Below are 26,228 nucleotides of genomic sequence, written 5' to 3' on the forward strand. Positions count from 1 at the left end.
AATAGCAGAGAGCTGGATGGGATGTGGAACAGCTGGTCCTTGAACCGACACCCATATGGGGTGCCAGCACAGCGGGCAGTGGCTTTTCCCACTACGCACAGCACCAGCCCCAGCATTCTACTTTATAACATAAAGGTACTGAAGCACAGCTTCAGGTGTTATAACTGCCTTTTAAGTATTATATAGTTAATATTAAATACTTGAAAATCTACAGCATTCCATTTATTTTCATGCTGGTTTCTTGAATGTTCTTTTTAATGCTCCATCATGGTTTTCATTTATTATCAATTTTTTTCACTAATATTTAGCTTTAGGTGGAATTTACCCCACCGAGGGCTGAATTTCTCAGCAGTTATTAGAGTCTAGAGACCCAATATTTGGCCACAGCACTGGCCCCAGCAGCTCTATAGTCAGCTCATTCCTCCTGGATATACTACAAGGTTGTCTTCTCAAAATATGCACACCAGGCCACTTTCTGGCTTAGGACATATTTTAATACATTTTTTACTACAAGAAATGACTCTTGTTCTCAGTTTTATATGTGAACAGTTTAAAGATGACCAAGTAATCGCAGGAGAATAAAAGATTTTTGATCCACCATCAGCTATTCCTTTATCCTAGAAGTAAGGCATGACCCCATAGTAAATGCTATTGAAGTAACATGGCAAAGACTGAGCAAAAGTTCAGAATAAATACCACCCCCCTTTTTTTAATTCCATTTGAAGGGTTTAAGATTTTGAAATTTCATTTGATTTGAGTTTTTGCTGTCAGGTATACTTTATAAAGCAATGTAAGTATGTCTTGCTATTCAGATCTATTAGGTTCCTACCGTCCAATGGCAGCAGTTCCGATACCAAGAGATACCATGTTATCTGAACATGTTTGGTCCCTGAGTTGAGGACAGCTGGTAGGTTGGGTTCAGATAACAAGAGCTTCATTCAAGTAGATAACTTGTATAGTCCACACACTAGTGCCGGCGCCGCGGCTCACTAGGCTAATCCTCCACCTTGCGGTGCCGGCACACTGGGTTCTAGTCCCAGTCGGGGCGCCGGATTCTGTCCCAGTTGCCCCTCTGCCAGGCCAGCTCTCTGCTGTGGCCAGGGAGTGCAGTGGAGGATGGCCCAAGTGCTTGGGCCCTGCACCCCATGGGAGACCAGGATAAGTACCTGGCTCCTGCCTTCGGATCAGCGCAGTGCACCGGCCGCAGCACACCAGCCGCGGCGGCCATTGGAGGGTGAACCAACGGCAAAGGAAGACCTTTCTCTCTGTCTCTCTCTCTCACTGTCCACTCTGCCTGTCAAAAAAAAAAAAGTATAGTCCACACACTAAATATTTCAGATAAGATAGGTAATTTTTCTTTACTTTCTTTTTTTTTTAGATTGTTTATTTATTTATTTATTTTTAGTTTCTTTAATATTATTTATTTCTTTTTTTTAAACTGAGCTAATCAAGTAGCTTTTTTTTTTATAAATAGGTTTTTTTGTGAAGATTTATTTTGTTTATTTGAAAGACAGAGTTACAGAGAGAGACAGAGAGAGAGGTCTTCTATCTACTGGTTCACTCCCCAAGTGGTCACTATGGCTGGAGCTGAGCCAATGTGAAGCCAGAAGCCAGGAGCCTCCTTCAGGTCTCCTATGTGGGTGCAGGGCCCAAGGACTTGAACCATCCTCCACTGCTTTCCCAGGTACATTAGAAGGGAGCTGTATCAGAAGTCGAGCAGCCAGGACTCAAACCAGAGCCTATATGGGATGCCAGTGCTGCAGGCTGGGGCTTCAACCTGCTGTGCCACAGAGCCGGTCCCTTATTTATTTCCTTATTTGAAAGACAGAATTACAGAGAGAGAAGGAGAGACAGAGAAAGAAGTCTTCCGCCTACTGGTTCACTCCCCAAATGACTACAACAGCCAGGACTGGGCCAGGCTGAAGCCAGGAGCCTAGAACTCCACCTGGGTTTCCCATGTGAGTTGTAGGGGCCCAAGTATTTGGGCCATCTTCCACTGCTTTTCCAGGCACATTAGCAATGAGCTAGATTGGAAGTGGAGCAGCCAGGTCTCAAACCTGCACCTATATAGGATGCTGGCATTGCAGGCAATGGGTTTACCCATTACCCACAATGCCAGCCCAGACTTTTAGTTTCTAAGACAGACATACTGACCACAGGTTGCCATAGAGTAGCACAGAGAGGTCTTGACATTTAATTCAAAAACAGCTTATTTTTTAAAAAAAATTTGAAAGCACATGGGAAATTTGATTTTTTTTCTCTAGCTGAATGAAATATAACCTCTGTGAACAGACGGAAAGCCATACTTCGATAGCAATCTGCTGGATAGGATGATGAACAGATGCAAACCTATACTCTGATAGCATACTGCTGGATAGGATGATAAAGTAAGAGATGAAATTAGGGGTTGGGAATCAGTGGGTTAAGCCACTGCCTGGGACACCTGTATCCCATATTGGAGGGCCAGATATGAATCCCGACTATTCCACTTCCAGTCCAGCTTCCTGCGACTGGACATCCAGGGCCGGTAGCAGATGATCACTAAAGTACCTGGATCCCAGTACTTAGAACTTGGAAGACCCAGATACAGCTGTAGGCTCCTGGCTTCAACTTGGCCCAGCCCTGACCATTGTGGGCATTTGGGGTGTGAACCAGTGGATGAAAGATCTGTCTGTCTGTCTATCGCTGTCCCTCTGCCTTTCAAACACATAAAAAGAAATCAGATGAAAAGAGTTGAAGGTAGACTACCCCCGATGGTGGTGAAGAGGTATTTGAGTTGTGAGATACACTTTACTTTTTGTAGTTTAAGCAGCTTAAGAAGAAACAACAATAACTGGCTAGGTTTTCAGATTGAGACTTTTTCTAACCTCTACCAAGAAAGTTCTGTCCATTAGCACAGGGCCAGAGAGTAACCACCCTAATGAATAGTAGAAACTAAGAGATATGAAATGTACTCCTGAACCTTTTTTGTTTTTCACTTTTCTAAACCATTATGTAGTGCACCTGGAAGTGGTCCCATGTTCAGACCCACCACAGTGGCTGTAGATGAAGAAGGAGGAGATGATGATAAGGATGAATCAGCTGCAAACAGTGGCTTTAGTACCACTGCTGCCAGTGGCCCGGGATCTGAATTCTCCACCGATAAAGGAGGCCCCTTCACTGCCGTGCAAATCACTAACACCACTGGACTAGCACAGGCTACTGGGTTAGCCTCCCAAGGCATCAGCTTTGGCATTAAGAATAATCTGGGGACCCCATTGCAAAAATTAGGAGTGTCGTTTTCTTTTGCCAAGAAGGCTCCTGTCAAACTGGAATCAATAGCATCCGTTTTCAAGGACCATGCAGAGGAAGGGACCTCTGAAGACGGAGCAAAAACAGATGACAAGGGTTCTGACCAAGGGCCACAGAAGGTGGGAGACTCTGATGGCAGCAGTAATCTTGATGGTAAGAAAGAGGATGAAGAGCCTCAGGATGGGGGATCCCTAGCCTCAACGTTATCCAAGTTAAAAAAAATGAAGCGGGAAGAAGGAGCCGGGGCTACAGAGCCAGAGTATTACCACTACATCCCCCCAGCACACTGCAAAGTGAAACCTAATTTTCCCTTCCTACTGTTTATGAGAGCCAGTGAGCAAATGGAAGGTGAAAATAGTCCACGCCCAAAGAATTCCCTGGAGAGCAAAAAAAGCAGTTCTCCCAAACCTAAAGGCTGCGTCAAGGTGGCAGCCAGCCAAGGAGCAGAAAAGACAGTTAGCGAAGTCTCCGAGCAGCAGAAGGAAGTCGGTGCAACTGCCCCCTCAGAGCCCGGGAGCAAAGTGGAGACAAAGACGGCCTCGGGAAGTGATGTGAGTGAGCAGAGTGGGGAGAGCCAGAGTCGGAAGACTTCAGAGAACCAACTGTGTGAGTCTAACCCTTCTAAAGAAACTTCTCAGGCCACCCCAGCAGGGAAAGAAAGTCAGGAGGGGCCCAAGCATCCCACTGGTCCCTTCTTCCCTGTTTTGAGCAAAGATGAAAGCACTGCCCTCCAGTGGCCGTCAGAACTACTGATTTTCACCAAGGCGGAGCCATCCGTCTCATACAGCTGTAACCCTTTGTACTTTGACTTTAAACTTTCACGGAACAAAGATACCAGAGCTAAAGGGACAGAAAAACCAAAGGATAGTGGAGGCTCCTCAAAGGACCATCTGGAAGGTCTTGATCCTGGTGAACCAAATAAAAGCGGGGAAGGGTGCGAGAATGTGCTGCATTCCTCGGGAGGCAGAATGGATGCACCTGTATCAGGATCTGCCTGTAGCAGCCTGAGCAAGCAGGAGCCTGGGGGCAGCCATGGGTCCGAGCCAGAAGACACAGGGAGAAGCCTCCCCAGCAAGAAAGAACGATCTGGGAAGTCTCACCGACACAAAAAGAAAAAGAAGCACAAAAAATCGAGCAAACACAAACGGAAACATAAGACTGACGCAGAAGAGAAAAGCTCTAAGGCAGAGTCTGGGGAGAAGTCTAAGAAGCGCAAGAAGCGAAAACGAAAGAAGAATAAGTCATCAGCCACAGCTGATTCTGAGCGAGGACCCAAACCAGAACCCCCTGGGAGTGGCAGCCCTGCACCGCCAAGAAGACGGCGGCGAGCACAAGATGATTCCCAACGGAGAGCCCTCCCGGCTGACGAAGGGAGCAGTGGCAAGAAGGATGACGGTGCAGGTGGTAGCAGCTCCCAGGATCATGGTGGGAGGAAACACAAAGGTGAACCTCCAGCTGCATCCTGCCAGCGAAGAGCTGGCCCCAAACGGAGCAGTCGGTCTAGCCATCGGAGCCGACCCAGTAGTGGGGATGAGGATAGTGATAATGCTTCATCACACCGCCTACACCAGAAGTCTCCGTCCCAGTACAGTGAGGAGGAGGAGGAAGAGGAAGATTCGGGCAGTGAACATTCCCGCAGCTGCTCCCGATCTGGCCGGCACCATTCGTCACACCGTTCCTCTCGGCGTTCCTACTCCAGTAGCTCAGATGCCTCTTCCGACCAGAGCTGCTACAGTAGACAGCGCAGTTACTCTGATGACAGCTATAGTGACTATAGTGACCGATCACGAAGGCACTCCAAGCGCTCCCATGACTCGGATGACTCAGACTATGCCAGCTCCAAGCACCGGTCCAAGCGACATAAATATTCCTCCTCTGATGACTATAGCCTCAGTTGCAGCCAATCCCGAAGCCGGTCTCGGAGTCATACCCGGGAGCGCTCGAGATCCCGGGGCCGCAGCCGCAGCAGCAGTTGTAGTCGCAGTCGGAGCAAGCGGAGAAGCCGCAGCACTACAGCCCATAGCTGGCAGCGGAGCCGGAGCTATAGCCGGGACCGCAGCCGCAGCACCAGGAGCCCTTCACAGAGATCAGGCTCCAGAAAGGGATCGTGGGGTCACGAGAGCCCCGAGGAGAGGCGTTCTGGGCGTCGGGACTTCATTCGCTCTAAGATCTACCGTTCCCAGTCCCCCCACTATTTCCGATCAGGCCGAGGAGAAGGTCCTGGGAAGAAGGACGATGGCAGAGGAGATGACAGTAAGGGGACAGGCCCACCCTCTCAGAACAGCAACACGGACCCAGGAAGGGGATCAGAAAGTGACTGTAGCCCTGAAGACAAGAATTCTGTCACTGCCAAACTGCTTCTAGAGAAGATCCAGTCAAAGAGAGTGGAGAGGAAACCCAGTGTGAGTGAGGAGGTGCTGGTCACCCCTAATAAAGCTGGGCTTAAGCTCAAGGACCCCCCTCAGGGTTACTTTGGACCCAAACTCCCCCCATCTCTCGGCAGTAAGCCTGTCCTTCCACTGATAGGGAAGCTCCCAGCTAACCGAAAGCCCAACAAGAAATGTGAAGAGGCTGGCTCGGAAAGGGGGGAAGAGCAAGAACAGTCAGAGACAGAAGAGGGGCCCCCAGGGAATAGTGATGCCGCATTTGGGCATCAGTTCCCCTCAGAGGAAGCAGCTGGTCCCTTATCAGACCAACCCCAAGAAGAGCCAAAGCCAGAAGACGCTACTGCTGGTCACCCTGTGGCTCTGCTCGGTACCCCACCACACTCTGACTGCTACCCTGGGAACCCAGCCATTTCCCATAACTACCTCCCTGACCCCAGTGACGGGGACGCCCTCGAGGCCCTGGATAGCAGTAGTCACCCAGGCCCTGTGGAAGCCAGCTTGCTGCCTATCACGCCAGACCTTGACCACTTACCTGGTTACGCCCTTCCCAGCGGGGAACCTGGTATGGAGTCCACAGACGGGGCGGAGGACGCTTCGTTGGCCCCCCTGGAGAGCCAGCCCATCACCTTCACCCCCGAGGAGATGGAGAAGTACAGCAAGCTCCAGCAGGCCGCGCAGCAGCACATCCAGCAGCAGCTTCTGGCCAAGCAAGTGAAGGCCTTTCCCGCCTCAGCAGCCCTGGCCCCGGCCACACCAGCCCTGCAGCCTATCCACATCCAGCAGCCAGCCTCCGCCTCCGCCACCTCCATCACGACTGTCCAGCATGCCATCCTGCAGCATCATGCTGCAGCAGCGGCCGCCGCCATTGGCATTCACCCCCACCCGCACCCCCAGCCTCTTGCCCAAGTGCATCATATTCCCCAGCCCCACCTGACCCCCATTTCCTTGTCCCACCTCACTCACTCAATCATCCCTGGTCACCCTGCCACCTTTCTCGCTAGCCATCCCATCCACATCATTCCTGCCTCTGCCATCCATCCTGGGCCCTTCACCTTCCACCCTGTCCCACATGCTGCCCTCTACCCCACGCTGCTTGCCCCACGGCCTGCTGCAGCAGCGGCCACTGCCCTCCACCTTCACCCACTACTTCACCCCATCTTCTCAGGTCAAGACCTGCAACACCCCCCCAGCCATGGCACATGAGTTGGAGGGTGGGAGCCTAGGGAAGGTGATGGGTAAATCTTCCTGTGGGGGTGTTGAGCCATTGATACCAGCAAGTGGAAGCTGGAATGGGCAGTGTCTGAGAGCCAAAGAATCGAGTTTTGGCTTGCAGGGATGGGTTTAGATTTGAGGTTTGCTTTGGGTTTACTATCAGGGAAATTTTTTTCCTTTCCTCCTTCCTATTTGTCCCTCACTCTCCTGTGTTTCTAAGCAAGGGAACACCCGTAAGTGCTACCCACCCCTCTGCGGCATCTCCAGACTGTCAAGTTTAGGTCGTCCCCTCCTCCCTCTACTCTTTATTCTCTACTCTTCCCTCCTATAAATTTTAAAAGCATTATCCCTCCTTTTTCTCTGGTGGGTTGTCACCAAAGCACTTGTCATGGGTCCATCTGGTCTTGCTTTCTCAGTGCCACAAGGAAGACCACGCTGTCCCTCTGGCTTTGACCAGCCCTTGGAGACCTGGCGTTGTCCCAGGTGAGGTGGAAAGGGAGTCTGTCCTAGAACCAGATGCAACTCAGGCTGCAGTCGGTCCACATCCCACAAAACAGAGCCACACATTGGGCACTGCTGTCCTCATGTCCCTCATCCCAGAAGAGGCATCTGCATATCCCAGGAAAGAAGATCCTATCATGAATAGAAGCTGTGCGGAACATAGAGTCACCCGTGTGCTTCCTGAGAGGAGCGTGCGTGTCTGAAGGGGATATTTTCTTCTGTTGTGTTGATGTTTCCTTCTTAATTTATAGGATTTTTAATGTAAAAATTGCACTGAACTCTATAAACATAAATGCTGCTTTTTGTAGCTCATATAAAAAAGGTTCCATATTTGTAGTATACTGCAATATTTTTTACATTCAGCTCTTTAAGTGATCCTTGTTCTGGTGGCTTTGTGTAAATATGTTTGCCCTAGTTGGATTAAGAAACTTTAAAGGTTATAAAATGAAAACAAAAATAAAGTATTTGTTTTCTGCTAGATGCAAAAATGACTAAGCATGTATATTTTATCAAGCTCATGTATTTTTTGAAGTTACGAACTATAAAAATGCTAAAACTTTTTGCTAGGGCAAAATGTTAAGTCTTCTAGTAAGTAAGTGGTGTCCTCAGTCCTGGGATTTTGAACTAACAGTCGGCATTCAGCTGGGAGTGTGAGGGTGTTCGGTTGGGACAGTCTTCCTCATGCTTTGTTGAGAGACAGGTGGACCCCACAGAGGAGGAGGAAGAGATTGAGTGATTAGCTGGGAAGATTCCCAAGTTACCCTGGGCACCTCGCTCAGGCGGCATTTGCCTTCCTAGTACTTAGCCCCCCTGACTTTTTTTCATGTGCCTTTTGGGTTGGCCAGAAACTGAAGTAGCTTGGGGGCTGGCGGGGCTCCGTTGTTGGGAGATGAGCACGTGTACAGACTTAAGATTCTTTTGCTTCATATTCCATGCCTTCTGCCTAGCTCAGTTTGAGCAGTAAAGCTTCCTTTTTTTTCTTCTTCTTCTTTTCTCCCATGACTTTGACAAGAGGAATTTCATCTGAGCCCCTCTCCCCTCTTCCTGCCTTCCATCCCAGCTCAGCCCTGACTGACGCTGACGCAGAGTTGCTCGTGTGGCAGTTCCCCTAGCCTTGGTGTAGCCGATGCTTCCCTCTTGGGCGTTTCCCCACGTATTCCTGTGGCTAGAATTGGCTGGGGGTCAACTGACAGGACAGGCAACAGACTTACCTGGGCCAAGGCTCTGTGTTCCTGCCTTTCTTCTCAAATTCCCAAAATTAAAAAAAAAAAAAAAAAGGTTTAGAGTCTATGAGCAGACAAGGCTCTGGACTGCGCTGCCTCCTACCTGTTCGGTGCTCCTTGTATGAATCAGAAGCATCACTTTTTGGATAACTAGCACTGGGAAAATGAAATCATCTGTTTGAAGTGAAGGGACTCATTTTCTTTTCTTTTAGCCCATGTAAATATTTAAATAATACAGTATTAACATTTCCATGCTGCTTCCCATTAGCTTGTAGATTGAGCCGTACTCTGGCCGCCTCTCTGCCTTCCTGGGGGCAGTTTTCTTTAACTTTGAGAATAGTGATTTAAAAAACAAACAAAATAACCTATCCTTACTTACAAGCATAACAGATTGTATTTAACTTTATCACATACGATAGAGATATATATGCTGTAAAATGAGGGAAAGGAACTTTCTAATAAACCAATGATTTGTGGAAACTTAGAGTCTGTCATGATTGTTGCCCATCCACTCAAGGTGGGAGGGGTTGGAGCTGTGGGTGAAGAATACCTTTTATGGTGTGGGGCGGAGACAGCTCCCATTTGCTGGTTTACTCCCCAGGATGGGCCAGGGCCAAAGCCAGGAGCCAGGAACTCAATCCAGGTCCCCCACATGGGTGGCAGAAACCAATTGAGCTACCACAGCTGCCTCCCGGAGTCTGCGTTCGCAGGAAGCCACAGGAGCGAGAGTTCAGAAGCAAACGCATATATAACCCTAGGCTGAATGCCCATTCCACAAGCAACGTCTTGTTTGAAGTGGTCAAGGGATGGATTTTTGTGAACTAGTTTGAGATGTTTGGAATTACAATCCTGAGAGCTCAGACTGCCCAAGAAAAGGGGAAAGATGTATGTTGGGGAGAAGTAACAGTAGTTAGATTTCTGTCATCCCTTGATGTCTTGGAGCCTTTCCCATAAAAATTTTCTTCTAGATCCTTTTTTTCCCCCATTGTATATAAATAAATCTATATAAGTTTCCCATTATAAACATAAAATATACATTTTATATATAAATTTGTATATATAAATCTGTAGTAGAATACGTGGCATGTAGGTGCTAAATGGGTTTGGAATTTCTGGCTTCAATTTTTAGGATTTTGGGTTAGTTTGAGGGCAGTGATATTACATGGACTCTACCTGACCTTTGCCCTCTGAATGTAGTTCTGTATACCAGGTTTAAATTACTGTCTTCAGCCCTTTAATGTTACTGCAGTGTCTGGGCACCTGTGCCTTAATTGTTAGAAGGTAGAGACCCCCACTCTTCCATATCAAAAAAATTACAAAACATTCAGGGGGAAATCTAGCGTGGAAAGCTACTGTGCAGTGACAAACCAGTTTCTTCTCCTTGTTTGAGGAGTTGTGCAATAGCTCTTTTCCACCCTGGTGCAGCTGTGTTCACCCGCCACTGAAGAAGCTGTTCACCCTGAACCTAGCAGTGGGTGCTCAGATCTGCCTGTTTTCCTAAAATAACAAAAGTCTCTGCCCGGAAAGAAAAGATGTTAGAAAACGAAAGTGATTTTCTGAGCGCGCCGAAGGTGACGAGAAGGAGGCAGACCGGCCTGTGCAGCAGTGCTGTGTGAAGTTGGGTGCAGCTGCTTTGCTTGACAAGGCCTCAGCCGCCTCAGCTTGAGACACGGACGCGTTCCCTCTTCAGCCGTGAGGGCCGTTGGGGACTGGGATGTGATTTCGTGGTCCATGTGCGTTTACTGACTTCATAGTCCGTGTAATTCATTTGCATTCATTGCCTGCCAGTGAAATTGTGAGCTCTGAGGGCTCAGCCTGCTGCTTGTGCTGCTTTTTACCCCTTTAGGGTATCTTAGCATAGAGTTGAATATATAGTAAACATTAGGACTACACGTTTAAGAAAGTCGGGTACAAAGTAGAATATTAGCTGAGGATTACCCCTCAGGATTTAGCAAGGAAGCATTAAATTATTTACAATGTCTGTAGCCTCCACATGACCAGTGCACATAGTAGAGGCTCGTTAATTGCTAACTGAGTGAAACATTAGCAGAACTATGAGTTCATTGACGAATTCTAGGGGTCTGGCTGTTGGCCTGTGAAAATTAGTAGCTGTGTGTCAGCACTCCTTTGCCACTCAGAGGGAGGTGAACCCAACTTGAGGTGGGAAGGCAGCTTCTCCCTTGTCCCAGATCTGAGCCCCTCCACCTGTGTTTCCCAGTTTGGGTTGGGAAACAACCAGCGAGGCACCGAAGTTTCTAATTACCTTTGGCACCTCCCTCTAATCTTGGCGCTCTCTGCTTGCCTCCGAGTCCCACGTGTAGCCTCACCAACTTCAACCCAGAGAGTTGCAGTCACGTCCACGGGCGTCCGGTGCTGTCTTGCAGATTGGAGCACGGATGCTCCTGGATTTTCTTCTTTGATTCCCATCAATTCCCGAATGTGGCACTCAAGGACATCCAGGGCTTTGGCCCCAGCCTGCCTTTGCACTGCTGTGCCCTGTCTCCGCCTGGAAGGGCTCTGTGCTGAATCAGCTGCTGCTCTCCTCATAATTTACCTCTGTGGGGTTTTCGGTGCTCTCCGCCTATGTCATTCCCTATGCCTAAGACTCCTTCTTGGTCAGGCAAAACGGAACGTGAACATGGGTTCAAGTACAGCCTGTGTTTGAATCTTGCTTTGCAATTTACCTGAAATTCTTGTGCCACAGTTTTTGTGTTTATAAAATAAACACAATATACGGTACCCACTCCATAGGATTGTTAGGTGGATCCATTGATAGAAGTTATGTTCATGGCCTGTATCTATTCCAAGGCGTGTTTCACTGTCCCTCTGCTGTGTTTTTGTGTGTGCATGTCTTCACTCCCTCTGGACTGAGTTTGCTAAGAACCCTTCATGGTCATCTTTATCTGACCTACTGAGTGTTTTAGAGTAAGTGTTTATTATATCCATGTGGGGCTTCATGGAATACACCAGTGATACGGTAGCCACTTAGTTGACACTAAGTAGAGGACTAGGCTAAGCTTTCTAGCAGATGTATTACATGTCTGCCGTGAACTTGGCACTGGGAATTCATCAGCGAAGAAGGCCCAGACTGAAGTCCAAGAAGCTTTTAGCCTTAAGGGATCATACTTTTTTTTTTTTTTTTTTTAAGATTTATTTGTTCGAGAGGTAGAGTTACAGACAGTGAGAGGTAGAGACAAAGGTCTTCTTTCTGTTGTTTCACTCCCCAAATGGCCACAATGGCCAGAGCTCCGCCAATCCAAAGCCAGGAGCTTCCCAGTCTCCCATGCGGGTGCAGGGGCCCAAGGAGTTGGGCCATCTTCTGCTTTCCCAGGCCACAGCAGAGAGCTGGATGGGAAGAGGAGCAGCCGGGACTAGAACTGGCGCCCATATGGGATGCCAGTGCCGCAGGCGGAGGATTAACCTACTGCACCACAGCGCCGGCCCCAGGGGTCATATTTTTAACTGAGCTGAGATGGTGAAGTACGAGAAGGGAGGAGCTTAAGTGACTCCAGATGGCTCGGGGTAGTCAAGCAGAGTACGGCGCCAGTGCAGTCTGAGCAGGGAACTCCAAAAGGAGGGTGCAGCCGGGCCCTCCTCCCGCTGGTGCCCTCCGGAATCTCCTCAGTGCACTTCGGGGAAGACATGCAGTGCCAGGGAGACTTGGCACTCCTCCTGCCCAGGGAACGTGCCTTCGTGTTCCACTCATCTGCCGCTGTGTTTGCCTCTCCTATCCTTAGCGCACGCCTCCGCGCAGTCCAGCAGCTGGCTCTCGGCTGGGCCTTGGGGCTGCAGAAAGAAACCTTGCTCTCAGGGAGTTGCTGCACAGGGCAATGAGCAGACCTGGGGACAGTAGCCCAGGGTGCTAGTCTGCGGAGTTGGGGGAGCCTTCCTAGAGGCAGTGACCCCAACCAGACTCGAGTTTTGATTGGTTGGATGAGAGCTCCATCATGCAAGGGGTGAGGACCCGCCTTCAACTGATAGCTGGTGCGAAAATCTCAGAGCTCGTTAGCCAGAACACCCTGGGGTGACTCCACTCTATGCCCATCGCTTTGCTAGGCCAGATCCTTTCGCCATCTCTGTACCAGCACTGGCTGCACTGCTGTGGCCACACGAAGACTTGGCCCAAGATAGAAGAGTGAGGAAGCTTCTGCACCAATAAGCATGACAGGCTGCCAAAGGCCCTGGAAGGAGGAAGTGGGCGAGGGCCTTATCCCAAAAGGGCAGCCTCAGGTCTTATCAAGGGGCAGCAGCTTCCGGGTTCCTGCCCCCATCCTGGCCGAGTTACAAAGCGCCACCGCGATGCAGCCAGCTCGATGGGGCGAGGGAGGAGCTGGAGGACTGCAGGCCAGGGTGGACCTGTGGCGTTGTAGGAACAATCAGTCCACACCTGGACTCTCGGGCACCAAGTGAGGATGGCGTGGCCGAGCATGGAGGTAGTGGAGCTGGGGTGAAGGATCGGGAGACAGCTGAGAGGCAGGATCGGGGGGACGTGGTGAGCAGCTGCTCCTGGGAAAGGCAGGAGATGTGACTTCTGGCCATGCGCATCCACCCCTTGGAGGGCCTCACCCCCTTCCTGGCAACGCCAGACACCGTCCGGGTCCAGGGCCAGCCCTTTGCCTACTGTTGAGCAAGTTACGCTGGGTTCCAGTTTGATAAGAAAAGACTTCCTGTGGTGAGAACTGGAGGGAAGACGAAGGAGCTGACCCATTCCTGCCTAGGAGGTTGTGGGAGAAGGAAGATGGCCAGAGCCTTGGGTCCACTGCCTGCCTTCTGGTTTCTGGAATGGGCCCTGCTGCTCTTGGGTCCAGGTGCTGGACCTCCAGCCTGGGCCTTGAACCTGGACCCAGTGCAGCTCACCATCTATACGGGCCTCAATGGCAGCCACTTTGGGTTTTCACTGGACTTCTACAAGGACAGCCATGGAAGGTGAGCCCTGGGGGATATTTGGATGCTGGGGAGAGAAGGGCCCCCCACACATGCACATCACTACTCAAGTTCCCTGTGGATGAGAGCAGTTGAACAAGGTGAATTCTGGGGTCTGCTGGGCACAGCTGGCCCAGGTGTGAGGGGGAGGAACACCGGTGGGGAGGTGGGCGTTGAGGCCACAGCAGAAACAAAGGGAGGCCCAAAGCGCGTGCCTGGCTTTGCCCGGAGGATCATCCTGCTGGGATACAGAAAAGAGCACATGTCCTGAGCTGGTCTGCCAGTTATAAAACTGTCTATCCGGCCTTCTTTTCGGCTCCATTTCTCTTATCCCCATCACAGTTATTAGCAATTTGAAAAGAAGCAATCGGTCATTAATGGTTGAATTGATCAGGCTTTGGAATCTGACTACCAAGGTTAGAGTCCTGCCCCCCCCTTTTGTTAGGATTTTTGTTTGTTTATTTTGAAGAGTTACAGAAAGGGGAGAGAACAATCTTCCATCCACTAAGTTCCCTCCCCAAAAGTGGCTGCAGTGGCCAGAGCTGCGCCAGGAGCCAGGAGCTTCTTCCAGGTCTCCTGTGTGGGTGGCAGGGACCCAAACACTTTGGCCAGCTTCTGATACTTTTCCCAGGCCATTAGCAGGGAGCTGGATCAGTAGAGCAGCCAGGACAAACCGACAGCCATTTGGGATGCTGGCATTGCAGGCAGTGGCTCTACCTGCTATGCCACAGTGCCTGCCTACCTGGCTCCTCCTTTTTATACCTGTGTTACCCTGGGCTACTTGTCCTAGTGGACATTGTCCCCTTCCTGAGGTGGTCCCCATTCAATGATCAGTGAAAACTGTTTGGGGGGCAAGGGGTAAGGGTCCACCCTCTTGGTTCAACTCTTTTTAAAAATATATATTTACTTGAAAGGTAGACCAGCAAGGAGAGAGAGGGAGAGACAGACAGAAGTCCTCCATCTGCTGGTTCACTCCCCAAATGGCCGCAAGGGTTGGGCTGGGGCTGAGCCAGGGGCTCGGAACTCCATCTGGTCTCTCATGTGGGTGGCTAGGGCCCAAGGACTGGACCATCGCCCCACTGCCCTCCCCGGCATGTTAGCAGGGAACTGGATCGGAAGCGGAGCAGCCCCCGGGTGTTGACCCCCATCTGACATTGGGTCTGAATCTCAGCTCCACACCTGTTGCTGCTGCTTTCCCCCTCCTTTCCACGATTAGTGGTCCCATGGGCACTACGTAGTAAACATCCTGGGTGCCAAAAAATAAAGTGTTCTTCCTCAATGAACTTGCTCCCTGTTGGACTGGGACCGTGCTAAACGCCCCGTATACGTGCAGTACATGGGTTGGCGTTCTGCCTGACTGACACGTGGCAGAGCTCAGGTAAAACTACCCCGGCGGGACCCTCCGCTCCCACGCACCCCCGCCCCACTTCGCGTGCCTCCCTCAGCACTCAAACCCCCTCCCAAGGAGGGACCTGGTTCCCAGGAGCACGCGAGACCCTGGTGGTGGCTGGTGGTCGGACGGTGGAGACGCCGACAGCGTAGGCGATACTTTTCTCACGGATACCGAACCCCCGGTGTTCAAATCAAACCGTGGGATCAGTTCCAGCTTCACTCCCGACTCGCTGGGTTACTTTAGGCATGGGATTTCCCTCTCTCACAATAAAGTGTGAGGTCCCATGTAGGAGAGCGATGCGGTGCCCGCCGGCTACACGGCCCCGGCGCGCTCCCAGCACCGCGCCGCGCTCACCCTGCTTTCCCGCGCAGCGTGGCCATCGTGGTGGGCGCCCCGCGGACCCTGGGCCTCGGCCAAAAGGAGACGGGCGGCGTGTTCCTGTGCCCCTGGAAGGCCGAGGGCAGCCCGTGCAGCCTGCTGTCCTTCAACCTCAGTGAGTCCCCAGCAAGGGTGGAAGGGAGGAGCGAGGGGGAGGTTCACGGCCGGATGGGACTCAACGCCCCACCCCTTCTTGTGCCCTCCAGGCGACGAGTACCGAAAAACGAGCTCCCAACTTTTCCAAACCTTCAGGGCCCGGCAAGGCCTGGGGGCGTCGGTCGTCAGCTGGAATGACATCATTGTGGTGGGCGCCCCGAGACCGGCACGGGGCGGTCGGGGAGGGGATGCGCTGGGGACGGGGGAGCCCGAGCCTCGCACCCTTCCCCACTCTCCCGTGGCCCTGTCCAGGCCTGCGCCCCCTGGCAGCAATGGAACGTCCTGGAAAAGGCAGCGGAGGCCGAGAAGACGCCGGTCGGCGGCTGCTTCGTGGCTCATCTGCCTAGCGGGAGGCGCGCGGAGTACTCGCCCTGTCGTGGCAACACCATGAGCCACGTTTACGAAAAAATGTATCTTAGTAAGGGCCACCCTCCATCTAGTTCCGCCCACTCGAGACTGCATAGCCCCGCCCCTAACCTCCGCCAGCCCGGCTTCCAATCTGGCCTTAGCGTCTGCCCAGCTCCTGGTCCCGCCCCTCCGACTGCAGCCACGCCTCCTTATTACCCTGTCCCCGCCCCCTCGCGCTTGCGCACTGCCCCGCGGCGCTGCAGGCGCGGAGGCTCGCTTCTTCCCCCGCGGGTTCACTGAGCCGTCTCCCCTAGGAGACTTACGCTCCTGCGAAGCGGGCTTCAGCTCCGTGATCACCCAGGCAAGTTGGAGGCAAAAGCATGGTGGGGGCAGTCCACGAACCGGGCGCTCTTCTCACCTCCAGGGCTTCCCTTTCAGGAAGGAGAGCTGGTGCTGGGGGCTCCGGGCGGCTATTATTACTTAGGTACGTGCGAGTCGGTGCGACCCCCGCCCCTCTCACGGCCCCGGGAGACCCCTGGCGTCTGGGCCCCCACACTCCCTGCCCCTCGCGCCCTAGGTTTCCTGGTCCGGGCTCCAATTGCCAACATCATCTCGAGTTACAGCCCCGGCGTCCTCTTGTGGACCGTGCCCAATCAGAACTTCACCTTCGACTACAGCAACCGAAAGTACTTCGACGGCTACCGAGGTAATCTGGAGCCCCAGCACCCCAGGGGTCACCGCCCGCCCCGCCGACCACGTCCTGCCCCTCGGGAGCCTCCGCAGCGCCTACAGCGCCCCGCCTCTGGACGGCTCTGCGCGGTGCCGGGTTCGGACTGGGTGGCCTCGGAGTCCCCTCTTTTCTCGCCCCCAGCACCTCCTGCTAAGATTTAATTTGTCCCCAGGGTACTCGGTGGCCGTGGGCGAATTCGATGGGGATCTCAGCACAACAGGTAAGAAGTCCACCTGCTCAGTGGCGGGGTTGGGAGCCCAGCCCCGGGAGAAGCTGCGCGCGGAGCGGGTGGGAGGTAGCAGGCTCTAGAGATGCCGCCCGCTGAGCCTGGCTCTCCCCCAGAGTATGTCCTCGGTGCCCCCACTTGGAGCTGGACCATGGGAGCGGTGAGTGCCCTCCACCACACCACTGGCATCAATGTCCCCAGTCCTCAGGCTCACGGTCCCCCCGCCCCGACTTCCTGCCCTTCTCACGGGGAGCAAACGTAACACGCTCCATGCACTGTCCATGCAGGTGGAAATTTTGGATTCCTACTTCTACAGGCTGCACCGGCTGCAGGGCGAGCAGGTGGGGGCCGGGCCGCGCTGGGACTGGCTGAAGACAGGAAACTAAGACCACAGAATATCTGGGGGGTTGGGAGGTACAAACGAAGGTGCCCTCGTCTCCTTGCAGATGGCTTCGTATTTTGGGCACTCTGTGGCGGTCACTGATGTCAACGGGGATGGGTGAGGAGGGGGACGCCCCACCCCTACCCCGTTGGTTCCCCAGTTGCCTCTGCCAGCCCTGCCTTGGGCACGACCGCCCCAGGAGCTGAGAGCCAGCGTGGGCAAGATTTGGCCCTAGCCCCCAGCCGCCACTAGCCAGCCCCAGCTGACCACCCCTCTGCCTGCAGGAGGCATGACCTACTGGTGGGCGCTCCTCTGTTCATGGCGAGCCAGGCAGACCACAAGCTGGCCGAGGTGGGGCGCGTGTACTTGTTCCTGCAGCTGCAAGGCCCCCACCTGCTGGGCGCACCCAGCCTCCTGCTGACCGGCACGCAGCTCTACGGGCGGTTTGGCTCTGCGATCGCGCCCCTGGGCGACCTCAACAGGGATGGCTACAATGGTGAGGAGAGAGGAGCCCCCACTTGCTGCAGGAGGGTTAACAGCCTCAACAGAAAGCCTGGGCTTGACCCGAGGGCAGGGGGAGCCAGGAGGGGCTTCAGTCAGGAAAGATGAATTCAATGTGGAGGAAAATGGAAGGGGTTGAACAGGAGAAAATGTGCCATGGGGAGCAGGGGGTGGAGCCAGAGGAGTCATGGGCGGAGCCAGAGGGACCAGGGGGTGGAGCCAGAGGAACCAGGGGCGGAGCCAGGGGAGCCAGAAGAGGTTCCTGTAATGCACAGGGGGGACACAGCCCGGTGCCGGGTGAAGAGAGACACCTGTTCCAATGTCAAACACGAACAGGGTAAAGGGAGCTGGTGGCCCACGGTGGGGCCACTTCCCTTTTGAGAAGTAGGAGATGCGGTCCCCTGTGAGAAGCCAAGGGCTGGGCGCTGCAAGGATGGAGGAAGCTAGAAACAGGTGCTGAGCAGACTGGGAGGAGTGAGCAGCACCTGGCCAGGCAGCGGGGCAGCCTCCAGGGCACTGGGGTCAGGGGCTCATGGTGCCCCGAGCTGGGTTCACCCAGGGCTGGCAGTGGGACAAGCCGGCTCAGCCTATGGCAAGGTCAGAGAAATCAGTGAAGACAGTTCAAAGAAAGAGCTGCGTAGGAAACATGCTGTCAACAAAATCGGGAGGCAAAGGGTAGACAGGTGCAAGGCACGTATCAAAGACGCGCTCGTGTCAGACACGAAGAGTTCTCAGAGGTGCCACTCTGACAACAGGTGCGCTTTCAAAGGTGAGTGAGAGCCTGTGGGTGTGCCTGAGTCTGTGGGGGGGAAGCGCAGGGCCCCAGGGGAAGTTGGGGGCCTGTATTTAATAAGCTTCAGCTACTCCATATTCTGGAGCCCACACTTTTTATCTAAAATTAGTAGAATAATGCCTCATTTTCAGGATTAAATGAAATCTTGTTGATCTCTTTTCCTCGGCGGTTAGTGGAGGCTGGTGCTGTTTTCCTAACAGTGCTGCCTGACCAGCCTCTCTCCCACTTGACCGCAACTTCGGCCTCACACTGGGCAGCCCTCTCTTGGTCCTCCGGGGCCGGCCCAGAGAGGGAGCTCAGGAAGCCGTGCCCCTGGTGGGGGGGGGGGGGTTGAATAACAAGCAGCCATGCCTGTTACCTTTCCAGATGTTGCGGTGGCTGCGCCCTACGGGGGTCCGAGCGGTCGGGGCCAAGTGCTGGTGTACCTGGGGCAGAGCGAGGGGCTGAACCCACATCCCTCCCAGGTCCTGGACAGCCCCTTCCCCGCGGGCTCTGCCTTTGGCTTCTGTCTGAGAGGTGCCACAGACATCGATGACAACGGATACCCAGGTGCCTTTGCTGCAAATGCCGAGAGACAGCCAGGAGGCCCGGGCCTGACCTGGTGCCCGCCCCACTGGGGGCTCTGACCGCTTTGTATGGCTGGGAAGCCTGGGGTGGAGGGGAGCAGGTCAGACTTCCTGGGGCGGGGGAGGTGGTGTGCGGAGCCCTAAGGGAGATGAGAAGCCGCCCCCATGCCCTCTCTAACTGCCAATCCCGACCCCTCCTGCAATGTTTAGACCTGCTGGTAGGAGCTTACGGGGCGGACAAGGTGGTTGTGTACAGGTGAGCGCTGACTCTGGGGGCGGGGTGCGGGAGGAGGCCAACCCCAAAGGGGCCGCAACGGCAGGCGCCCCTCTGTCCCGCTAGAGCCCAGCCGGTGGTCATGGCCGATGTCCAGCTGCTGGTGCAAGATTCGCTGAACCCTGCTGTGAAGAACTGTGTCCTGCACCAGACCAACACCCCCGTGAGCTGGTGAGGAGGCGCGGGCGCGGCAGCCGGGACCTGTGGTCCCTGGGCCGGCCCTCGCCCCTGAACCCACTCACGTCTTTGCAGCTTCAACATCCAGATGTGCGTGGGGGTCACCGGGCACAACATTCCCCAGAGGCTGTGTGAGTGGCTCGGGAGGCGCAGGGGGAGGAGGGCCCAGGCTCCCCCGCGGCTGGCCAGGTGGTCTTGACCGGGCCTGCTTGTCCTGCAGACCTGCAGGCTGAGCTGCAGCTGGACCGCCAGAAGCCCCGCCAGGGCCGGCGAGTGCTGTTGCTGGGCTCTCAGCAGGCGAGCACCACCCTGAGCATGGACCTGGGCGGGAGGCAGAGCCGCCTCTGCCACAACACCACGGCCTTCCTTCGCGTACGCACAGGCAGGGGTTCGGCTGGGCTGGGCGTGTGCACCGCATTCACCAGCCCTGGGGCACTGGGCTGGGTGCTGTGGGTCCAGGGGTCATCAGCAGGATGTGCATGGAGCGAGATTGCCTGACTCCTGTCTCCCTCCTAGGATGAGGCGGACTTCCGGGACAAGCTGAGCCCCATCGTGCTCAGCTTCAACGTGTCGCTGCAGCCCAAGGAGGCTGGCGTGGCCCCTGCCGTGGTCCTGCACGGGAACACCCACGTGCAGGAGCAGGTGGGACGGGTGGGAGTGGTACAGGGCCCCTGACAGAAAGCCTAGGTTGGGGTAGTGTCCAAATCATAATGTGTACCCCCAGACCTTGACGTCACCCCGATATCTGGCTTACCAGTTAAGATGCCTGCATCCCATATCCGAGCGCCTGGGTTCAATTCCCAGTGCCAGTGCCTGATCCCAGCTTTTTGCCAATACAGACCCTGGGAGAGAGTGAAGGTGGCTCAAGTCACCCACCTGGGAGGCTCAGGTTGAATTCTCAGCTTTGCTGGCTGCTGTGGGCGTTTGGGGAGTGAACCAGTGGAGCTCTGTCTGCCTGTTTCTCTCTCTCTCTGCCTCTCAAATAATTCAAGTGTTTGTGTATGTGCAGAGTATGTTTATATGTTTATGATATATACAGAGAGAGGCTAGCGAAAATCCCAATATCCCCTACACCTTGAGGTCAACTCCAAACTTTTTCAGCTTCAGATCTTTTTTTGTAAGATTTGCTTTATTTATTTGAAAGGCAGAGTGATGGAGAGAGGGAGAGAAAGAGAGAGAAAGGATATTCCATCCACTGGTTCACCCCCCAAATGGCCACAGAAAACGGGCTGTGCCAGGAGCCTGGAACTCCATCCTGGTCTCCCATGTGGGTGGGGGGGACCAAGCACTTGGGCCATCTTCTGTTGCCTTCTCCGGGGCATTAGCAGGGAGCTGCATTGGAAGTGGACCAGCGGGGACTTGAACCAGCGCTGTGATCTGGGGTGCCGGCATCCCAAGTGGTAGCTTCACCTGCTGTGCCACAACACTGGTCCCTTATTCCCTAAGCCCTGATAAGAATCCCAAGCCCATTGTTGTATTCCTAACCCTGGTGTGGCCCCCAAGCCTCAGAGGACCCCAGTTACCCACACCTCTCAATGTGCCCCCCTAGACCCGCATCATCCTGGAGTGTGGGGAAGATGACGTGTGCGTGCCCCAGCTTCACCTCACGGCCAGCCTGTAAGGGGACCTCCCACTCTGCTCCTCCCCGGCCCTCTCGGCCCCCTGCCGCCTCTCCTCCTCCCTGGCTTCACTCCTCTCCCTCCCCCCCACAGGAAGGGCTCCCCACTCCTGATTGGGGCTGACAATGTGCTGGAGCTGCAGATGGTCGCGGCCAACGACGGGGAGGGGGCCTACGAGGCAGAGCTGGTGGTGCACCTGCCCCTGGGGGCCCACTACATGCGGGCAGTGAGCACCATAGAGGTGAGGCCCAGCCCTAGGGCACTGCCAGGTCCTGACACGTGCAGAAGCCTCCACCCTGTCCATATCCCACTGCAAGAGCTCCCATGTCCCGTATGCTTGGCCACATAAGGTGTTTGGAAGAGGAATGCTCCCTAATGGCACAAAATTCGAGAACTCAATCGAAAAACCCCTACATGTCTCAGAAACGAAGTGGTAGCTGGAACCTGTGCCCAGTCTTTTTCCTCCAAGATTGACAGTCACTAACAGAGGTACAAAGGGCACTGCAAGAAAGTGCATGGAGAACGTGCAGTATGAAAAAGCTAGCAGCAGGTTTCCAACGCTCTGGGCATAAATAATCGTAACCTTTGCATTCCATGTTCCCACAGACTTTCTGAAGGCACCTCACCTATTGATTTCGGTTTTTGCTGTAGTTTATAACAAGGGGGTCATTCTCTATGCAATGCATTTTTAGGTTATTATTTCCCAAATGAAAATTTACTTAAAAAAAAAAAAAAAGAAGTGTGACAGTGACGCAAAAGCAGAATCCCACCCCCACCTCCCCAGTGCCCCTGCTCACCCAGGCACACAAGTGCCCCCCCCACCTCCTTTCCAAAGGAGCTTAAGCCCCGCCCCGCCCCCCAGGGCTTGGAGAGACTCATCTGTAACCAGAGGAAGGAGAACCAGACCAAGGCGGTGCTGTGCGAGCTTGGCAACCCCATGAAGCAGGCGCGGGTAAGGCGTCGGCCCGGCACAGCCGCAGCCGGGTCCCGGGCCAGGTTTTGGAGTCTGAGAGCCCTGGGTTAGAATCCCGGGCCTCACACCCCTGGCTACTGTGTGTCCTGGGTACGGGGTGAGCTGGGAGGGGGGCCACTGGGAGCCCATTCAGGGCAGGGCTGCCCAGAGCGGGCTTTGGGGCGGTGACTTGGGCCCTCCCCGTCTCCCAGATAGGAATCACGATGCTGGTGAGCGTGGGGAACCTGGAAGATGCTGGCGAGTCTGTATCCTTCCAGCTGCAGATCAGGAGGTACCCGGCTCCGGGGAGCGCACCTAGCCACCCCCTCCCCTGTCCGACCCCAGTGCAGAGACCCTCAGGCTCCTTCCCTACAGAAGGGTCTTCTGAGACACCTTCCGGCCAGGCCCCGCCCTTCCTCTCTTGGGTCAGAGGTTCACGTCTGACTCCTGGGACCTTAGAGGAGTTCTTTCCCGCGCCACGCCCTGTGTGCAGTCAGCGCTCCCTGGCCCGGCCCAGGGAGGCACGGGGCGGTGTGTGGGTGACCCGCTTCTCCTCACCCCTCCCCTGCAGCAAGAACAGCCAGAACCCCAACAGCGAGGCTGTGCTGCTGGCTGTGCCGGTCCGCGCTGCTGCTCAAGTGGAGCTGCGAGGGTGAGAGAGAGGGCGCCCAAGGGAGAGGCCGGCAAGGCTGCAGTTAGGTGTCCCAGGGGCTGCAGCCTGGAGATCACTCACCCTCTGGGGGGCTTGGGCACCTGTAGGAACTCCTTTCCAGCCTCCCTGGTGCTGGCAGAAGAAGGTGACCAGGAACAGAACAGCTTGGACCTCAAAGTGGAGCACACCTATGAGGTAGGGAGCCCCCGCCGAGTCCCAGCTGGGGAGGGAGGGGCCTAGGTGCTGTGCCCTGGCTCTGAGCCACCTGCTGCCTGGCCATCACCACCCCAGCTCCACAACAATGGCCCAGGCACCGTGAGGGGTCTCCACCTGACCATCCACCTCCCGGGCCAGTCCCAGCCCTCGGACCTGCTCTACATCCTGGGCATAGAGCCGCAGGGGGGCCTCCAGTGCTCCCCACAGCCCTCGCCCAACCCCCTCAAGGTGAGCGCCTGGGTGAGCCGAAGCTGGGGTGGGGTCCCGGGCACCTGGTGTGTGTAGGGGGTACTGACTGCTTTTTTGGCCTCCCCAGATAAACTGGAGGCTGCCCACTCCCAGCCCCTCTCCCATGCACCCGGGGTACCGGCGCGAGCGCAGGCATGCCGACCTGCTGGAGCCGCAGCCGTCCTCGGCCGCGGGGCTTCGGGATCCGGTCCTGGTGGTGAGAGGGCGCCGGGGCTCCGCAGGGGAGGGAGGGCCATGACGTGGGCCTCTGCGGGTCACGCCAAGTGAACACGAAGGACCTCGCTGGTGGCTGGGGGACCCTTGCATTTCTTAAGTTTCCCACTCTATTGAGAAAAAGGGGGGGAAAGGCCAAAGCGAGGTTTCCAAGCCCCCAGGTGCTGAGGGCTGCGGGAGGAAGCATTCGCTCCAGCCATCTCCAGGAGGCCGGGGCTGCCCGAGGCCCCTGCCTGCCCTGTGTTGGCTCCTTGGGGCGAGGGGGTGAGGGGCCAGGAGGGACGGGACTGATGAAGCGTCCCCTCAGAGCTGTGACTCGGCGCCCTGCACTGTGGTGCAATGTGAGCTGCAGGAGATGGCGCGCGGGCAGCGGGCCATGGTCACCGTGCTGGCCCTGCTGGGGCTGTCCAGCCTCCGCGAGGTAGGCAGCACGCGGGTGGGCGGGGCTCGGGGCGGGGCCTCCGGGAGGCGAGCACTGAGCTGGTGAGGTGGGGGGGGGGTCGGGAGCAAGGGAGAGGCTTCCCTTGCGGCGCGGGGGCGGGGACTTGGACTCCTGCCACCAAGTTGTGGGGGGGGGGGTGGTGAGTGACTTTCGCCCCCGCCCTCTCCAGAGGCCGCTGGATCAGTTTGTGCTGCAGTCGCAAGCTTGGTTCAACGTCTCCTCCCTCCCCTACGCGGTGCCCGCGCTCAGCCTGCCCAGCGGGGAAGCTCTGGTCAGTGGGGGGTGGGGGTGGGGGATGAGGGAGACGCAGCGCCCACGGTGTCTCCTGGGTCAGCGCCCAGCCAGGATGGGAGTGGGGCCTCCCGGCGCTGAGGGCTGGCCGGCAGGCGGGTGGCTCGGCTCCAGGTGTGCGTCTGGTGAGAGCCTGGCTTGCACGCAGGTGCAGACCCAGCTGCTCCGTGTCTTGGAGGAGAAGGCTGTTCCAATCTGGTGGGTGCTGGTTGGCGCCCTGGGCGGCCTCCTGCTGCTCATCCTCCTGGTCCTGGCCATGTGGAAGGTGAGGCATGGGGAGTGCTGGAGGCCCTGGGTGGGCACACGGGGAGGCAGGGAGGGGCAGGGCCCACGTGGGTGATCTGGCCCAGGGGCCCACCTCGGCGCTATTGCAGTGTCCTCCAGAGCGGCTCTCCCAGGGCACACACCCCTGGAAGGTAGGTGAATCACACTCACACTTTCACAGACACACACACACAAACACACACCCACACCCACACACTCTCACCACACACACGCACAACTCTCAGCACACACACACACACACACAGACTCAGATACACATCACGCTCACACTCTCACAGACACACACATACATTCACACACATACAAACACTCTCACCACACACACACATAGACTCAGATACACATAATCATGCTCACACTTTCACAGACACACATTCACACGCACACTCGCATTCTTGCACATACACTCACACAGTCTCACACTCATACACACACCCTCATACATATGCAAACACACACACACACACACACACACCTTCGAGGAGCCACAGGGCAGGAGTCCTGCTTTCTGGAGGTCCTGACTGCTACCTAGGACGCGGCACAACCTGTCACCTCCTGTGTCTGTTCTTCCCCCTGAGTGAGGCCGGAGACCCAGGGGCCACTCTAGAACCTGGGAAGTCGGGCAGCGACACAAGGATTAGATACATGTTGCCATGCACTTGAATCAGAGAGAAACACAAACATCAATGTGTAAGAAAAAAACAGGGCAGAAAAAAACAAAAATGCTGCGAGAGCCCACCGCGTGCTCCAAGCACCAGCTCCAAGCTGGGGAAGGTCGTATTGTGAGCCCAACGGGGTCTGTGCTCCGTGCTGGGGCAGGCAGGGGGCCTTGTGGCTGCTGGTCCATAACACTCCCCACTGAGGCTCGGACCGGCCCCTGTGCACCCCCAGGTGGGCTTCTTCAAGCGGAATCGGCCGCCTCTGGAAGAGGAAGATGAAGATGAGGAGTGACAGGGCAGCTGTGCTAGCCTCCTCCCGCTGCTGCTGGCTCTGCCCCCCCCCCCCCGTGGGCTGGAGCTGTTCTCGGGGCTCCTGCTGCCCTGCCCCTCCCCCACGGAGCAGGGCCACCCCATCCCTGCTTCCTAATAAAGAGACGGAGTCCCCACAGAGCCGCTTCTTCTTGACATCGGGGAGGAGAAGGGGACGGAGGAACGAGTGGGCGGGGAACTGGGGTCGGTGGAGGTGTGCGCATAGGGGTCCCTGTCTGGGCACAGGCTGCATTTGACTGTCTCTGGGGAGTCAGGGAGGAGACAGTGGGGTTGCAGGACAGTAAGTGAGTGGCAGGGCCTACAGGTGCCACTGGAGGGGACGGAGGTGCCTGTTAGGGGAGGCATCAAAGAAGGAAGGCTGGGTCCCTGGTGGGCGACTTTAAGCAGAATATTTTTCATGATGTTGGAGAGATAAACATCAAAATGACCTGAGACCTAGGAAAAAACCATGCTCTCCGTGCCTCCCACCCACTGCTGTGGCGCAGCAGTCAAGCCGAAGCTTGCGACACCTGCACCCATAGCAGAGTGCCTGAGTTTGAGTCCTGGCTTCACTTCTGGTCCCAGCGGCCCGCCGCTGTGCACTTGTCCTGGGACGCAGCGGGTGATGGCTCAAGCGCTTGGATCCCTGCCACCCACGCAGGACACTCGGATGGAGTTCCCGGCTCCTGGATTTAGCCTGGCTCAGTCTTGACCGTTGCAGGCATTTAGGAAATGAACCAGTGGATGGAAGATTCTCTCTCTCTCCTTCCCCCCGCCCTGCCTTTCAAATAAATAATAAATACATCTTTAAAAAAAGGGGGGGGGGGCGGGGCAGAGGGAGGCGGGCTCTGCGCTCAGCCCAGGAAGGCCATGGCACACC

At 55.3% G+C, this 26,228-nt stretch overlaps 2 protein-coding genes across 31 annotated transcripts in view; both read left to right on the forward strand.

The window, feature by feature from the left end:
- Positions 1-9,094, forward strand: part of GPATCH8 (G-patch domain containing 8) — a 102,682-nt gene extending 93,588 nt beyond the window's left edge. For all 28 annotated transcript variants that reach the window (XM_008271582.4, XM_070060616.1, XM_070060611.1 and 25 more), the window contains one exon: positions 2,999-9,094. In XM_008271582.4, the coding sequence (XP_008269804.1) occupies positions 2,999-6,881 (3,883 nt within the window). In that variant the 3' untranslated portion in view covers positions 6,882-9,094. The remainder of the gene's footprint in view (positions 1-2,998) is intronic.
- A 4,175-nt stretch (positions 9,095-13,269) lies between these two features.
- Positions 13,270-25,488, forward strand: ITGA2B (integrin subunit alpha 2b). Of its 3 annotated transcripts, none has more exons than XM_070059905.1 (30): positions 13,270-13,540; positions 15,302-15,423; positions 15,515-15,612; positions 15,717-15,882; positions 16,127-16,177; positions 16,255-16,296; positions 16,390-16,518; positions 16,715-16,762; positions 16,885-16,928; positions 17,056-17,109; positions 17,215-17,267; positions 17,435-17,646; positions 18,811-18,993; positions 19,221-19,266; positions 19,351-19,455; positions 19,537-19,592; positions 19,682-19,833; positions 19,978-20,103; positions 21,011-21,078; positions 21,174-21,321; positions 21,943-22,032; positions 22,245-22,324; positions 22,604-22,684; positions 22,792-22,879; positions 23,039-23,128; positions 23,217-23,345; positions 23,670-23,783; positions 23,974-24,075; positions 24,244-24,360; positions 25,272-25,487. In XM_070059905.1, the coding sequence occupies exons 1-30, from the start codon at positions 13,353-13,355 to the stop codon at positions 25,329-25,331; spliced, it is 3,042 nt and encodes a 1,013-aa protein (XP_069916006.1). In that variant the 5' UTR covers positions 13,270-13,352; the 3' UTR covers positions 25,332-25,487.
- Positions 25,489-26,228: the final 740 nt, after the last annotated feature.

This window comes from Oryctolagus cuniculus, chromosome 17 (assembly GCF_964237555.1).
Source record: "Oryctolagus cuniculus chromosome 17, mOryCun1.1, whole genome shotgun sequence".
Classification (NCBI taxonomy): domain Eukaryota; kingdom Metazoa; phylum Chordata; class Mammalia; order Lagomorpha; family Leporidae; genus Oryctolagus; species Oryctolagus cuniculus.